The sequence below is a fragment of the Acanthopagrus latus genome, chromosome 1 (genome assembly GCF_904848185.1).
Source record: "Acanthopagrus latus isolate v.2019 chromosome 1, fAcaLat1.1, whole genome shotgun sequence".
In the NCBI taxonomy this organism is placed as follows: Eukaryota; Metazoa; Chordata; class Actinopteri; order Spariformes; family Sparidae; genus Acanthopagrus; species Acanthopagrus latus.
In genome coordinates this window covers 33,288,799-33,304,728 of record NC_051039.1, presented here as the reverse complement: position 1 = coordinate 33,304,728, position 15,930 = coordinate 33,288,799, and the positions used below count along the sequence as shown (strand labels likewise).

The following is a 15,930-nucleotide window of genomic DNA, read 5'->3' as shown; positions in this document are numbered from 1 at the left end:
AGTAGTGCATCTCCTACAAATGGTACTACAGATTGACACAACCCAAGCTCAATAATGCTTAGAGAAAGGTCCATAACTTTGACTGTTAATACCAACATGAGTTAGTTGAGCTATTTCCCAGGGGGAGACTGTTCCAGTGCCTAAGACCCAGAACAGCAAATGCACAGTCCCGTTATGTTTTCAGTCTTGAACTAACAGGCCCAGTTCAGTGAAATACAATGAAGTAGACCTTTGATAAACTCTGGAACAAGATTATTCAAGGTTCCAGGATCTTGAACTGAGTCCCAAATTTAATCGGACACCAGTGATGTCAAACTGGTTATTGAGTAGTCCTGCTGCAGTCTTTGAGTTTTTGGACTAACAGTAATCCAGTTATATCATTTCATCTGAAGCAATTTCTGAGATATCCACGTAAATGAGAGACATCACTGAGCCTAACAGATAAATAGAGTTGAGTGGTGTCGGTAGAGGATGGATAAAACACTGAGCCAAGTACCTCAGGGAGCATATATAATTAATCCCAACAATCAATATAACTAGCATCAGAGGGAAGTGTACATCTACTCATGCATGACAGGTTAGCTAACCAGCTAAGCAAGCTCAGCTGAGGAAATCATTTTTTCCACAAGCATTATCCTCTCATCCATGAGACAATGCAAGCATCTTTCTATGGCATGATATGGTTGAAGGAGTAGTTTGGTAGACTGAAATTGGTTCTTGTATTTAACTGCTCACATCAAGGTCTGTGGATTATCTTAAGTAACTGGTTCATTTCTGGGAGGCATTGTGGTTGAGTTTCTTCAAAAGTTTTAAAATAACTTTTGGCGCTTTGAGAGCCATCAAGTACCATTCTACTGGAGAGACGGCAGATATCTCAATGGCTGATATCTAAAGAAAACTTGGCAACTCACACACAGCATTCTAGATGGATAAATAGCACCCCAGCTAAGAGGAAAATTAGGGCTGAAATATAATTTAGTATTCACCTTATGACAACAAACTCAGCAGTGAAGTTTGCTCTCAGATTTACAGACACCCTGACTGGCTGTCCTATCACAGCCAGGCCCCTGTGATAGTGAATCAGGACATGGGAGTCCAGGCTAAGCTCCTCCTCTTCCTCTCCATTCAAACAGGTTTCTTGTTCTTTGGTTCTGCTCTCCTCTCTTTCTTTCTCCTCCTCATCCTTCAGTGTCACTGCTTTGATATGGAAGAGCTGCCTTGGGAATGAAGCTGCTCTGTCCTCCACACATCTAGATGTCAGTGGGTACAAGGAGATCGACAGATGTTGGAGAATGAAAGACAGAAATAAATTCTTGAGAAGCAATTACAAAACTCAAAAGTCGGAGTCTTTCTCACCACAGACATACCTTTGTGTCAGCTCAAAGTCAGCCACTATGTCAAAGGAGGAGTAGTAAAGTTGTATTTGGTTTCTCACAGGACCCCGTTGGTACCTGAAGGCCCGTGGCACATGCACTTGGGTTTCTCCATTCACAGCTGATTGGTATCTGAATGAAGATATAAATTAATCTCATATAGCAACAGACCTCAAAGGATAAGCATCACCTATGATGCAGAGGATGACAAAGCTCTATGGAAACTGTTTTAAACAGATCTGAGCAAATATTTCTGTTATAACCACACCAGCTCCTCTTGTTTATTCAAAGTGGGATTCACTCACCTAGCTTGTAAACTTGGATCATTACCATAATGGATTCCCCTAGATTTCCATTTTAGGTTGCTTGTTTGACTCCAGTTGTGGGCAAGTTTCATTCATGAAAATGATACCCAAGAATAAAAAAAATTCACACTGCAGAGCTTTGAGACAACAAATGTGAAACATTACTGCATTGGCAGAAAGTGATTTGTTTTTGTTTTATGGTGACATGTGCATGCTGCAGGTCAAGGCAGGTCACGCTGGCTACTAGCAAAAAGCAGAAGGTTTGAGGCTGGGGGAAAGTCTCACTGAGTTTTTCTCAGTCAAAGATGCAAAAAACACTGGTCAGTTTCAAACTTTATACGAGCAGCAAAACACAATAAAAGACACAACATTCAAATTATGGAAGGATCTGATAGGGCAGCAAGTTGCCTGTGTTTTTCTAGCAGTTGGTTTGAAAAGGTGAGCAGGCAGGCATATGCTGTATTTATGTGGCATATATGCACAGATTGCACAGGCATATTGGTCAGGGGGACGAAAGAGTTATTGTGTCTGTTGGTGGAGCAGGATTGAGACAGCAGTCTGCCACTGAACACACTCCTCTGCCTGCTGAAGGTGTTGTGCAGAGGGTGGTGGGTGTTGTCCAGTATGGACAGCAGTTTGTCCAGGGTCCTTCTCTCTGCCACAGTCACCAGAGAGTCCAGCTCTGTGCCCACCACTGAGCCAGCTCTCCTCACCAGTCTGTCCAGTCGGGCAGCGTCCCTCTTCTTGCTGCTTCCTCCCCACAGCGTAGAAGAGGACGCTGGCCACCACAGACTGGTAAAACATCTGCAGCAGTTTTTTGCATATGTTGAAGGACCCCAGCCTTCTCAGGAAGTACAGACGGCTCTGTCCTTTCCTGTGTACAGCGTCCATGTTTGCTGTCCAGTCCAACCTGTCATCCAGCTGCAGCCCCAGATATTTGTAGGTCCTGACCACCTCCACATCGACCCCCTCGATGGACACAGGTTGGAGCTGTGGTTTCTTCCTTCTGAAGTCCACAACCATCTCCTTGGTCTTGGAGGTGTTCAGCTGTAGGCGGTTGGACCTGCACCACTCCACAAAGCCCTCAATCAGGCTCCTGTACTCCCCCTCCTGTCCATCCTTGATACAGCCCACTATTGCAGTGTCATCTGAGTATTTCTGCATGTGGCAGAGCTCCGAGTTGTACTGGAAGTCAGATGTGTACAAGGTGAAGAGGACGGGAGAGAGCACAGTCCCCTGTGGTGCTCCGGTGCTGCTAACCACAGTGTCTGACATGCAGTCTTTCAGTCTGACATACTGCGGTCTCTCTGTGAGGTAGTCTGTAATCCATCTCACCAGGTGTAAATCCACATTCATCCCTGTCAGCTTGTCTCTCAGCAGGAGGGGCTGGATGGTGTTGGAGGCGCTGGAAAAATCAAAGAACATGATTCTCACAGCACCGCTCTCCTTGTTCAGATGAGAGTGTGCCCTGTGAAGCAGATAGAGGATGGCATCCTCCACGCCCAACTTCTCCTGGTATCCAAACTGCAGTGGATCCTGTGCGTGGTGGACCTGGGGTCTGAGGAGATGGAGCAGCAGCCGTTCGAAGGTCTTCATGATGTGGGATGTTAGTGCTACTGGTCTGAAGTCACCTGGCTCCTTGGGGTGTTTAATCTTAGGAACCGGAATGAGACATGAAGTCCTCCAGAGCACGGGGACCCTCCCCAACCTCAGGCTATGGTTGAACAGTTGCTGAAGCGGCTCCCCCAGTTCAGCAGAGCAGGCCTTGAGCATCCTTGGACACACTTTGTCCGGGCCCGCTGCTTTCCTTGGGTGCAGTCTCCTCAGCTCTTTGCTCACCTGCTCCTTGGTGATGGTGAAGGGGAGGGGGATTGAAATGTCCGTAGCGGTGAGGAGGGGGGTTGAAATGTCCGTGGGGGTAGGGAGGGGGTTGAACTGTCCGTGGTGGTGGGGAGGGGGGGTTGAACTGTCTATGGTAGGGGTGGGGGGGGAGGGTTGAACTGTCCGTGGGTGTGGCGGGTGGGGGTGCCCTGTAGTCCGAGGTGATAATGGACGTGATGGGGGTGATGGGGGTGTGAAGTGGGCAGTCACTGGCTGTGGGAGCTGGGGTATCAAACCTGTTAAAAAACAGGTTTAGCTGGTTAGCTCTCCCAGCATCCCCCTCTTCTGTGCTGCTGCCCTTCTTCTTGCAGCCTGTGATGGTTTTCATGCCATCCCAGACCTCCCTCATGTTATTCCGCTGCAGCTTCTGTTCCACCTTCCTTCTGTACTCCTCCTTTGCCTCTCTCAGCTGGACCTTGAGTTCCCCCTGTACGCGCTTCAGCTCGTCTCTGTCACCGTCCTTGAATGCCCTCTTCTTCCTGTTAAGGATATCCTTGACATTACTGGTGATCCAGGGCTTGTTGTTTGGAAAGCAGCGTACAGTCCTAATGGGAACCACAACGTCCATACAAAAGTTCAGGTAGTCAGTCGTGCATTGGGTGACCCCCTCGATGTCCTCACCATGTGTGTCCTGCAGGACGTTCCAGTCGGTAGATTCGAAGCAGTCCCTCAGAGAATCTACTGCCTCAGGAGACCATTTCCTGAAGGAGCGGGTGGTTGTGGACTGTCTCTGGATCTTTGGCTTGTAGTGTGGTGTGAGCAGGACCAGGTTATGATCAGACTTTCCCAGTGGGGGCAGAGGAGTGGTCGCATAAGCGTCCTTCACGTTGGTGTACAGGAGGTCTAAAGTCCTGTTCTTCCTGGTGGGGCAGTTTACAAACTGGTGAAAGTCTGGTAGTATTGAGTCCAGTGTGACGTGGTTAAAATCCCCTGAGATGGCGATGAATGCGTCTGGGTGTTGTGTTTGCAGCCTGGATACGGTGGAGTGGATGACGTCACACGCGGTCTCGGCGTGTGCATGCGGAGGGATGTAAACACAAACAACAATGGCGTGGGAGAACTCTCTGGGCATATAGTACGGTCTGAGTCCTACCGCCAGCAACTCACTGTCTCTGTTGCACTCAGTCTCCTTCACCGTAACATGCCCTGGGTTGCACCATCTGGTGTTAATAAACAATGCGAGTCCCCCACCTTTGCGTTTGCCGCTGCGTCTGCAGTCTCTGTCCGCTCTCACCGTGGTGAATCCAGGTACATCCACATTAACGTCCGGTGTGTTCTGGGTGAGCCAAGTTTCAGAGAGACACAGTAAACTGCTCTCCCTGAATGTCCTGTCGGTCTTCACAAGGGCAGCCAGCTCGTCTGTCTTGTTGGTCAGGCAGTTGACATTCCCCATGATGATCGAAGGAACCGAGGGCTTGTACTTCCACCGCTTAGCCGCTAGCCTAGCCTTCACCTTCGCCCCGGCTCTGCGGCCTCGTCTCCTCCTCCACAGCTCCACAGGTATGGAGTGAACAATGCAGCGTCCTGCTCGCGCCGGCGCCGAAAGAGGTATCATGTCATTAGTGTCTGTGTATTTAGTCTCTGTGTTCCCCTCACTCCTTATCTGGTCATTGTTTCCTGATCCATGTTCCTGTCCATGCTCCTGTCCCTGCTCCTGTCCCGTTTGGTATGTTTTGGTTTTGAGTTTTCTATGTTTTGAGTTGAACTTTGATTTTTGATTTGTACTTTGTCTTGCTGGTTTTGCTTTGCTACATTGTCTCATTCTTGGTTGCTACTTTGTTTTTTCATCCCCGTTTGTCTGCCTTGGTTTTTTGCATTTCGGCTTTTGCTTTATTAAAGCTCGCTTTTTGTTCCTCTTTATCTTTGCCTCCTGTGTGTAACTGCGTTTGGGTCCACCTTTCCCTTCCATAGTCTTCCCTTTTTAACCCAACCCTAACAGAATGACCAGACCGTATAAAATGGACCCAGCAGTAAATGGCCTGGAGATAATCCGGTGGTATCAGGACTTTGTATCTAATCCTGCTAGCAGGGCTCGTCAGATAGCTGCGAGCAAACTTTTCTTTCAAGCTCATGACTCAGCCCTTGCCTCAGCCCATGCCACAGCTCCAGCCTCAGCCCATGCTACAGCTCCAGCCTCAGCCCATGCCGCAGCCGAAGTGTCTCCTTTCTGGGGAACCCGGCTTGCCTACAAAGTGCCCCCACCGAGAAAGCGATGAGCCCGTCCACGTCCTGGCTCCCTGAAGTCAGGCTCAGGGGCCTCAGCCCATGCCTCAGCTCCAGCCACAGCCGAGCTCCCAGCCCAGGCCTCAGCCTCAGCCGAGCTCCCAGCCCAGGCCTCAGCCTCAGCCGAGCTCCCAGCCCAGGCCGCAGCCGCAGCCGAGCTCCCAGCCCAGGCCTCAGCCTCAGCCGAGCTCCCAGTCCAGGCCGCAGCCACAGCCGAGCTCCCAGTCCAGGCTGCAGCCACAGCCGAGCTCCCAGCCCAGGCCGCAGCCACAGCCACAGCCGAGCTCCCAGCCCAGGTCGCAGCCGCAGCCACAGCCGAGCTTCCAGCCCAGGCCTCAGCCACAGCCAAGCTTCCAGCCCAGGCCTCAGCCACAGCCAAGCTCCCAGGCCACCAGCTCCTGGCAAAACCCTGTTGGTGGTCCGGCCAAGACCCTGGAGGGTTTCCCAGCCAGTGGTCTGGTCACCTGTGGGTCCCAGCCCACTCCTTCGCCACCGGCTGCCTGTGGGTCTCAGCCCATGCCTTCACCGCCGGCCTCCAGTGGGTCTCAGCCCACGCTTTTGCCGCCAGCCTCCAGCGGATTCCAGCCCTCGCCTACGCCTGTGGCCCCCAGTCGCCAGCCTCCAGCGCCTACGCCTTTGCCTTCGTCGCCAGCTTCCAGCGAGTTCCAGGCAGCACCCACGCCTTCGCCACCGGCCTCCAGTGGGTCTCAGCCCTCGCCTTCATAACCAGCCTCCAGGGGGTTCCAGCCCGCACATACGCCTTTGCCTTCGTCTACGTCGCCAGCCTCCAGGGGGTTCCAGCCCGCACCTTTGCCTTCGCCTTCGTCTACGTCGGCAGCCTCCAGGGGCTTCCAGCCCGCACCTTCGCCTTCGCCTTCGTCTACGTCGCCAGCCTCCAGGGGGTTCCAGCCCGCACCTTCACCTTCGTCTATGTCGCCAGCCTCCAGGGGCTTCCAGCCCGCGCCTTCGCCTTCGTCTACGTCTACGTCGCCAGCCTCCAGGGGGTTCAGAAAAGCTTTCAGAATCAGAATCAGAATCAGAAAAGCTTTATTGCCAAGTATGATTTTACACATACGAGGAATTTGTTGTGGTGATGTTGGTGCATGCATCAAATAACTATTAAGTGAAAATATAACAAATTAACAATATAAACTATTTAAAGAATAGAAAATATAACAAATTAACAATATAAACTATTTAAAGAATAGAAAATATAACAAATTAACAATATAAACTATTTAAAGAATAGAAAATATAACAAATTAACAATATAAACTATTTTAAAAAGTAGAAAATATAACAAATTAACAATATAAACTATTTTAAAAAGTAGAAAATATAAATATACAATATGAATATATATACACAATCTGTTTTTTGGGTACAAGGATAAAAGGAGCAGACCAGCTGGCAGTGAACAATTACAAGAAATGATGTGCCCGCACCTTCGCCTTCGCCTTCGCCTTCGTCGCCGGCCTCCAGTGAGTTCCAGGCCGCGCCTACGCCTTTGTCGCTGGCCTCCAGCAAGTTCCAGGCCGCGCCTACGCCTTCGTCGCCGGCCTCCCGTGGGTTCCAGCCTGCGACTACGCCTTCGTCGCCAGTCTCCAGTGCGCCTCAGTCCACGTCCCTGGTCCCCAGTGGGCCCCAGTCCTCGCCTCCACCTCCTTGTTTATTTGGACCTTGGCCCTCCTTCAGACCCCCTCCACCCTCCCGGCTTCACTTGGACTTTGAACTCAGGTATTGAGGGACATCTGGGAGCTGTCCCTTAAGGGGTTGGTTCTGTCAGGACTCTTGTTTTTGTTTGTTCTTGTGTCTGGTTTTTGGTTTCTTGTATTTTGATTTACATCTTTGTATCATGTCTTGTGTTATGTTTTGCTTTCTCCATGTCTTGTGTTATGTTTTGCTTTCTCCATGTCTTGTGTTATGTTTTGCTTTCTCCATGTCTTGTGTCTCATGTTTTGATTTTCCATGCCCTCATGTGTCCTTAAAGTTTCTCCTATGTTCTCCCCTCTGGCTCCCTCTGTCTGTTGTCTTGTTCCCTCCTGGTCTGTTCCTCTGCGCTCCTCCCCCTCATTATCACACCTGGCTTCCTTCCTCCTCTCTCTCCTCACCTGTTCCTCGTCATGTCATTAGTGTCTGTGTATTTAGTCTCTGTGTTCCCCTCACTCCTTGTCTGGTCATTGTTTTCTGTTTCCTGTTCTATGCTCCTGATCCATGCTCCTGTTCCATGCTCCTGTCCCTGCTCCTGTCCCGTTTGGTATGTTTTGGTTTTGAGTTTTCCATGTTTTGAGTTGAACATTGATTTTTGATTTGTACTTTGTCTTGCTGGTTTTGCTTTGCTACTTTGTCTCGTTCTTGGTTGCTACTTTGTTTTTTCATCCCCGTTTGTCTGCCTTGGTTTTTTGCATTTCGGCTTTTGCTTCATTAAATCTCGCTTTTTGTTCCTCTTTGTCTTTGCCTCCTGTGTGTAACTGCGTTTGGGTCCACCTTCCCCTTCCATAGTCTTCCCTTTTTAACCCAACCCTGACAAGTGGACGATTGATCATTTGTGTAAAGAATGTTTTGTTCAACGTCTTTGTTGTCATTTTGGCGAACTATATTTCTTTGCTGAAAAATACTATGAATAAACAAATAAACAAACAAATAAATTGTAAAAAGACACACTGTGTGAAGGTTTTTTTTTGTGTTGGCAAATAGCCGTGTAATAAGCAGGAGACTGTACAGAACAGAGGTCATTATTGGGAAAATAAGTCCCGACAGGACGAACTGGACCCCAGTGCGAAGTCCTGACGAAATAGACATTATCCCTTACTTAATTATCTACCATAAGCTCCACTGCCTGTCACTGGAAACTTCTTCAATAAGCTTAAAATCCTCAAATTTGGCTTTATTGATTTTAGATCACTTTCACCCAAAGCCTTATTGATAAATGATTTCATCAGTGAGCATAAGCTTGACATGATTGGCTTGTGTGAAATATGGCTAAAACCTAATACTTTTCTGCCATTAAATGAAGCCTATCTATAACTATAACTACACCCATGTTGCTCAGGCCTGTAAACAGGAAGGAGGTTCTGCTCTAATCTACAAATCTATTTTCAGTTTAGGCTCCAACCAGGATATTAAATTTACTTCAGCTGAGGCTCTGATTTTAAAAACCATCCTCATCAAATAGTAACAGCCTTGTCCAGGGAACAGGCTTTCACCAGGGTGTACTGTACAGACCTCCAGGGCCTTACTCTCAATTCCTGGAAGAATTCAGTGAATTTATTGCAGATCTTGTGACTTGCTCAGATAAAATCCCAATTATTGGGGATTTCAATAACCACTTAAATAAGCCATCTGACCCTCTAGGGAAAGCTTTTTTGAGACTTCTTGATATCTCCAACTTTATTCAGCTTGTCCATGAACCCACTCATTCCAGTGGTAACATTGGACTAGATGTGTCCGCCCTAAATGTCGCGTCCGTCTCCTCTGCTGTGTTGACCACTCTCTCATTACATTTGAAGCATCATTAGCCTGTCCCTGTATCAGTAACACAAATGTTTTTACTTCTCGTCATATCAGCCCTGCAATCATAGCGACGCTGAGTGGGTCCAGGCTCCTTTTGCGACTGTGACAAAACCTGTGGAAAAATTCACTAATGTTGTTAACTCAGCACTTGTTTCTCTCCTCAGTTATGTTGCACTGATCTCTACCAAGACAAGACGACCAAAGAAATCAAATCCCTGGTTTACTAATGAAACCTGAGATCTCAAGCAGGCCGGCAGGAAACTGGAACGAATATAACGCAAATCTAAAGTGGAAGCTTTTATATTGTCTCATCCTAAAAACCAACTACTTGTGTCTTGGACCCCTTTTGGCAAAACTGTTTAAAGAACGATGGCCACCACTGGGCTCATTGTCCCTGCTAGGGTTAGGGTTAGGGTTTTAAGTCTGCTGTGGTTAAGCCTCTACTTAAGAAACCACACCTCGACCCAGGAACTCTAAATAATTATAGACCAGTATCCAACCATCCCTTCTTCTTTTAAAGTCTTAGAAAGAGTTGTGTCCCAGCAACTTTCAGGCTATAATCTCCTGGAACCTTTTCAGTAAGCTTTTCAGAGCATGTCATTCAGGGTTATAGAATATATTTCCATTGCTACTGTATGTGGATGACACTCAGCTGTATGTGCCTGCAAAATCTGATGATAAATCACAAATCACGATATTATAAACCTGCTTATACGTGTTGAAGAAATGGATATCAGAAAACTTCCTGTCTCTGAATTCGGATGAAACTGAGATGCTGGTCATCGCCCCCACCAGACAGAGACACCATGTTGATAAAGGTGACTGTAACTTTCAACAACTGTGTTATTTCTCAAAGTGCAACTGTCAACAATCTAGGTGTACATGTCAGATCCCATTACACCATATATTTCCACTTGTGCATTACACTTTTATAATTCAGGGCTCCTGATGGTTCCCAGGGTTATGAAGATGTCAGTTAGCTTCACGGCTTTTTCCTGTCGGGCTCCCTTCCCCTGGAATAACATCTGTTAATTCTGAACAAAATTGCATTTCTCTAACCTTTGTTTTTGTTTTCTGTTCCCACAAGCTGCAACCTGTGTTGCTCTCAACATTCTCTATAGCTTCCACCTCCACCTCCTCTCTTTCCTCTCCTCTAGGACCATGCATCATCCTGCTCGGTCATCTCCTGGATCCTCACACTTTACATATAATTTGTATCAGCCATTATGTCTTTTCTGAACTCATGGCATCTATTGCATAGCATATCTATCCTGCAAGAGGGATCCCTCCTCTGTGGCTGTTCCTGAGGTTTCTTCCATTGCTTTTTTTTTTTACCCTGTTAAAAGCATTTTTTTTTCCATCAACATGTGAAGTTTTTCCTCACTCGAATTGAGGGTCTAAGGACAGAGGATGTTCACTGTACACATTGATAAAGCCCATTAAGGCAATGTGATTGTAATTTTGGGCTATACAAATAAAATTGATTTGATTTGATTTAAGGTGTTTGATTAAGTGGTGGAGAGAGCAAAAGAGTGGTCCCTATCTTGCTGCTTGCCTGCTGCGACACTGCTTACATGAAAGCTATACTGTCACTATTTTCTGTAATGGCTGCTCTTCATACAGCATTTGAAAAGCTGCACCACAACCCTTCATCCACCTGAAGACTCTTAGGCTTAATCCCAATTTTTACACCTACATTTTGTTGTCGGGTGTCCCCTTGCCCCTTAGAACAGTGTTACAAGGGGCAGTGCTTCAAATCTCCCCTATGAAATGGGACAAACCTTAATGAGCCTGAGTATGTCATCAGTTGTCATAAGATGGCATTTCTGTAAGCAGCAGATGGGACCAGCCTTTCTGTGTCTTCAACTTTGGTGGTTTCTCTCATGATACCATAGCAATCATGGTATTATCACAATAACATCTGTAATTTATCTGATGGAGATAGAAAAGCATGGGCAATTGCAATTCATTCACAACTTCACCTATCAATCAAATCATCAAATACAAAAGAGAACCGCTTCATCACATTACATAAGTGCTTTATAGGCAAGTATTAGCAACCAGTGCTGGTACCCTGTCAGTCTCATCAGATTATTTGGGTCAGTCCCTCCTCTCTGCTATACTGAGTGAGATGTTTTTTTAGAAGTTGACAAGGTCAGACACCAACTATAAATGATTTATATGATTATATGATTTAAATGATTTATTTATTCTACATTTGTATTATAACCCATTCTAATCCAGTTGGCTGATGATGGAAGTGAACTAATACAACATTTTAACTTTTAAGATCTCACCTCAATGAAGGAGGAGTCGCACCCTCATGCTCGACAGTGGTGCTGTGTTGATGCCCGCTCCGTGGCCTTTCCCGCTTCTGCACCCAGCGACGACGGTGGAAGCTACTGTGCCACTTAAGTGTTTGGTTGGTGTGCTGATCCTCAAACCAGTGACTGGGCAGTGTCAGAGTTACCACACACAGCCCTAAAAGAGGCTAGGAAACAGCAAGGACAGATTAAAGGATGACATTTTGAAGTGAATGAGTTTAAAAGACACATGCAGTAAGCTGAGAGAACCTGGTTTCTTACCTGTGTCATACAGGAGGCCTTGTGCTCCTCTGTCTCCTTGAAAGCATGCAGGGTGATGCAGGTCCCTCGGGTGCTGGTGTCGACCTGCTTGTGAAACAGCGTTCTCACCCTAAACCTCTCCTGCCCACCCTCATCCCTATATCTCTCTACATGCTCTGAAAGGAGGGAGGCAGACAGAAGGGGAGAGAATGGGAGGACAGGCTCTGATATGAGCTGTGCGAAGAGAAAGACAGGTGTGTAGCTGGTTAGCTTCAGCACTTGATGTAGGATTAGAGTACATTGCCATATTCAGTCAGCTATCCACACATTTACTCTGTCCTGTATCTTTAACCCTTACCTGTGTAACTGAGTAAGGGCCAAATGAAGCTTGCAGGCCTGGTCTGGGGGCCCAGCCATGTGGGGGCACCATGAACAGGCTCTGGGAGAAGGAGAAAGGGGTTGAATTGGAGAAAAGTGGGCCCAGCTCTGCCTGGGACAGAGGGAGGAACTGCCAAGGAAGAGGGACTACTGACATGTGGACTGGCAGAGAGAGAGGGAGAGGATGCTGAAGGAGGGATGGAGGGACTGAGGGAAGAAATACAAGAAGAACAGGAAGGAGGTGAGAACCAAAGAAAATAAAAACATAAATAAAATAAGAGAGTGGTGCAGCAAAAGGCCAGACTCTCAGACTCTCAGACTGTTTTTTAGTTGCTGCAGAGAGTTTCACTGAATAAGACCGCATATCACCAATCACAGACGCTGCTGTTGAGCAGTCAGTACAGTTAGCAGGTTTCCTATCAGCTGTTAGCAAATTTGTCAACTTGATAGCTTTTAAAAGGTCCCATATAATACTGTTTTTCATCAATTTCACACAGCTCTCAGAGGTCCAACAACTCTGTATTCAATATGCATTGCCCCAAACCCATGCCTGGTCCTGAATTTCAGCTGTCTAAAAGTCGCCCTACAGAGCTCTATTCAGAGCAGTCTGTTTCTGTGCCTGCACCTTTAAATGCTAATGAGCTCTGTCTGTCAGCACCTACTTGGAGAGCTCTTCTTGCTACCTCACTCTCAGGGAGGGGATGCCCCTTGCATTAGCAGTATGTTTACGGTGGATGTATATATGTATCGCTATGGCTCACAGAGATTTTTTCATTCAACCAAACCAGTTTGACCCAGAATCGGACCCAGAAGGAGAGGCTGCTGAAGAAGTACAGACTCCGTGGCTGCAGCAGGACGTTTCAGAATGGTAAGTGTGTCTGAATAATATTAGTTTGTTTGTATATGTTGTTACCATTACTACCATGTAGCTAATGGCTAACAGCTAGTGAAAGCTAGTGTTTGTCTCCAACACAGTCTCCAAACTCTTGGACACTGTTGGCATCATCTCTGTCTCCAGTCTGCACATGTTTCCAGACTTACTGTGACAACCAAGCTTCATCATGATATTATTAACATTAAACTCACTTCAAATGCCACTGCATAGCAGACCGAAGCAGAGCTTACTAGTTAACCAGTTCCCAGCTGACTGATGAGGGTCAGTGTCTCATAGTGTGTAGTGAAGTGGTTAGCACACACACACACACACACACGCTAACGCAAACTGCAGCCAGCACGTTGTTGTTAAAAATGAAACACAACCACTGTCTCTTCTGTAGCTGGGACAGAATATAGGTACTGATGTTGATTTTTACAACCAACTACAGAGCTATTTGTGTGTCTAGCTCTGAGCGACGACATTGCGAAACACTGCTATCTCACTGCTCGATACACCAAACTTCACCTTGGGGATGAACACCCCCCTCTCAGATATCTCCTATAACCGCGCAGAAGTGTAGCTCTGACACATGGAAGACTGAAGCCTCCAGAACACAAACACTAAGGATGAACTTTTCATTGAACCAAGTGACAGATTGTGTCCAGGAGTTAAACTTAAAGGTGAGCAATATTAGCATATTGAGGAACACAACATATTGTGGGGGAATTTTATGACTCAGTACAATAGCAGGTCATACCTAGCTTGTATAGGGTTAGAGTCAGGCACTTATCAGTACTCAGACCTTTTTAAATATCATAAAATATATCTGGAGAGGATAAAAACAATGTTTGAAAAGAGCAGGACTACATAAACAACAACCTAGAGCTCTGCTCAAATCCACCGCGCTAATGAAAAATCTGTTACCATAGTGAAGACTCACATTCTGTGAAAATCCAAAAGAGCAGCAGCATGCTCTTCTCTTCCCGTCTTCTGCCCCACCGCACACCAGCCCAGCTGTCATCTGCCATCCCTACAGACCTGATGCAACACAGTATAATTTGACAACAAGTCCGCTGTGGATTAAATCAATATGACACTATTCTGGATTACATATTTTCATACAGTACTGATCCAGCGCTTGACATTTTAACTGTCCGTCCACATTCCCCTTACCTGAGTTGTACTTAAGCTTTTAACGTTAAGATGCCATTAAGACAATCTCTAATCTCAGCCAGTTACTTTAAGTTGTTATTTTATCTTAATGCAGCAACATGGAACTTGACTTTTGGTGTTGATTCTGGCATTCTCTGTGGACAAAAGATGATGATGGTGAAACAAAGTAAACATTGTTTTAGTGCCATACCACCAGACCACAGAGCAGCTTGTTTCCTCAGGCTGTGAGACTCCTCAATTCATCCTCAACATAAAAAACTCTTTTAATTTTTTGACTTAATCAACAAGGTAAACTGGAATCCGACCCAGATTAAGAATAGGCATTGGGAATAATTATAATGAATATAACAGCCAATTTGTCAACCATCACTGATGGTTTCCTTTCTTTCTTAAGGTCATAAAGAGGCTTCAGTATTATTTTAAGAGTGTTTCATAAACAGTTAAAAGTTCCATGTAGTACACTGAACCATATCAATACTGTTAGCCATGTGTACATAATGAAAGCATATTTCATTTAAAATGTTGGTTCTCCATGTAAGTGTTAAAAACAGTGCTTTTATAAATGAAAAGTTAAAATTTGCAGAGGTCCCCAGAAAGGGTTGGGTCAGCTCTGCATTTAGTAAGCCTGTCATTGTCACACAACAGCCACAAAGGAAGGGAATTTTACATACATACTGTCACACTCACACACCTCAGGTGGGTTGAAGTAGGTTTAATGCAGACACCGTGTGTTCTGCACCAGATTAAAGAGTGGGCAGCAGAGCATGCAGCTAAATATATAAAATGAGTATGTTCCCATATGACAGCAATCTCTGGGAATAGGTCAGATGGTACAACGCCATAAAGTTCTACACACAGACACACGCACGCACGCGCATGCACTCACACACACACACACACACACACACACACACGCACACAGTCACACAACACAACGCATAAAACACTCACCTGTAAATCTGTTCAGATTAAACCTTTCCCTCGAGGCATTTTTAAGCAGGCTTGAAAATACAAGTACTTAATACAATAAAAACTGTCCAAAAAATACACTAAATTAAGATAAACAGTTATGTATTCATTTTTGTCCCTCTTGCTCTTCTCTGCTGGTCTCTTGCTGCTGCTATGAACCTCCCCCCTCTCTCTCTCTCTCTCCCCTCCCTCTCTGTGTCAGATTCACACAATACAGATTTATTCGTTTAAACGGTAAATAATCCTGCCCCCCTTCTCTCTTTGTTGTGTCCCTCCTCCCTCCCCTTCTTTACAATCTCGTTTTTCTTCTCTTAGGTTTTGTATGTTGCTCTCTCCATCCATTTCCTCACCCATACCCTCTGAGTTCCTTCAGTTGTCCATCCCTATCCCTCCTCACCCTCTTTCTATAAACACATTTTGCCAAAGAAAAATGCCACTTTTTAAAAAATGAAAGCTTTCCAAAAAGCTTCACTATGCCTGTGTGGGCATGGTGGTGAATGCATTTTTCTCCACTATGCACCAACTATAATCTGACATAAATACTAATAAAGTTAGGAGTGTGTATGAAATGTGTGTAGCAGTTAGAAAGAAACTGTCTCTAATGCTGTGCATTAAGATGATAATATGTAAATTTAGGCTTAGCAGTTAAAGCCAAGTGCTTATCAGAGCAGTCC

General features: G+C 46.0%; 1 protein-coding gene across 1 annotated transcript in view; it reads right to left on the bottom strand.

Moving 5' to 3' along the window:
* Positions 1-15,371, bottom strand: part of tmem132a (transmembrane protein 132A) — a 33,280-nt gene extending 17,909 nt beyond the window's left edge. Inside the window, exons 1-7 of the mRNA XM_037116019.1 lie at positions 15,239-15,371; positions 14,055-14,152; positions 12,218-12,444; positions 11,881-12,093; positions 11,593-11,786; positions 1,368-1,505; positions 987-1,250 (exon numbers count right to left, since the gene is read on the bottom strand). Of these exons, the coding sequence (XP_036971914.1) occupies positions 987-1,250; positions 1,368-1,505; positions 11,593-11,786; positions 11,881-12,093; positions 12,218-12,444; positions 14,055-14,142 (1,124 nt within the window). The 5' untranslated portion in view covers positions 14,143-14,152; positions 15,239-15,371. The remainder of the gene's footprint in view (positions 1-986; positions 1,251-1,367; positions 1,506-11,592; positions 11,787-11,880; positions 12,094-12,217; positions 12,445-14,054; positions 14,153-15,238) is intronic.
* Positions 15,372-15,930: the final 559 nt, after the last annotated feature.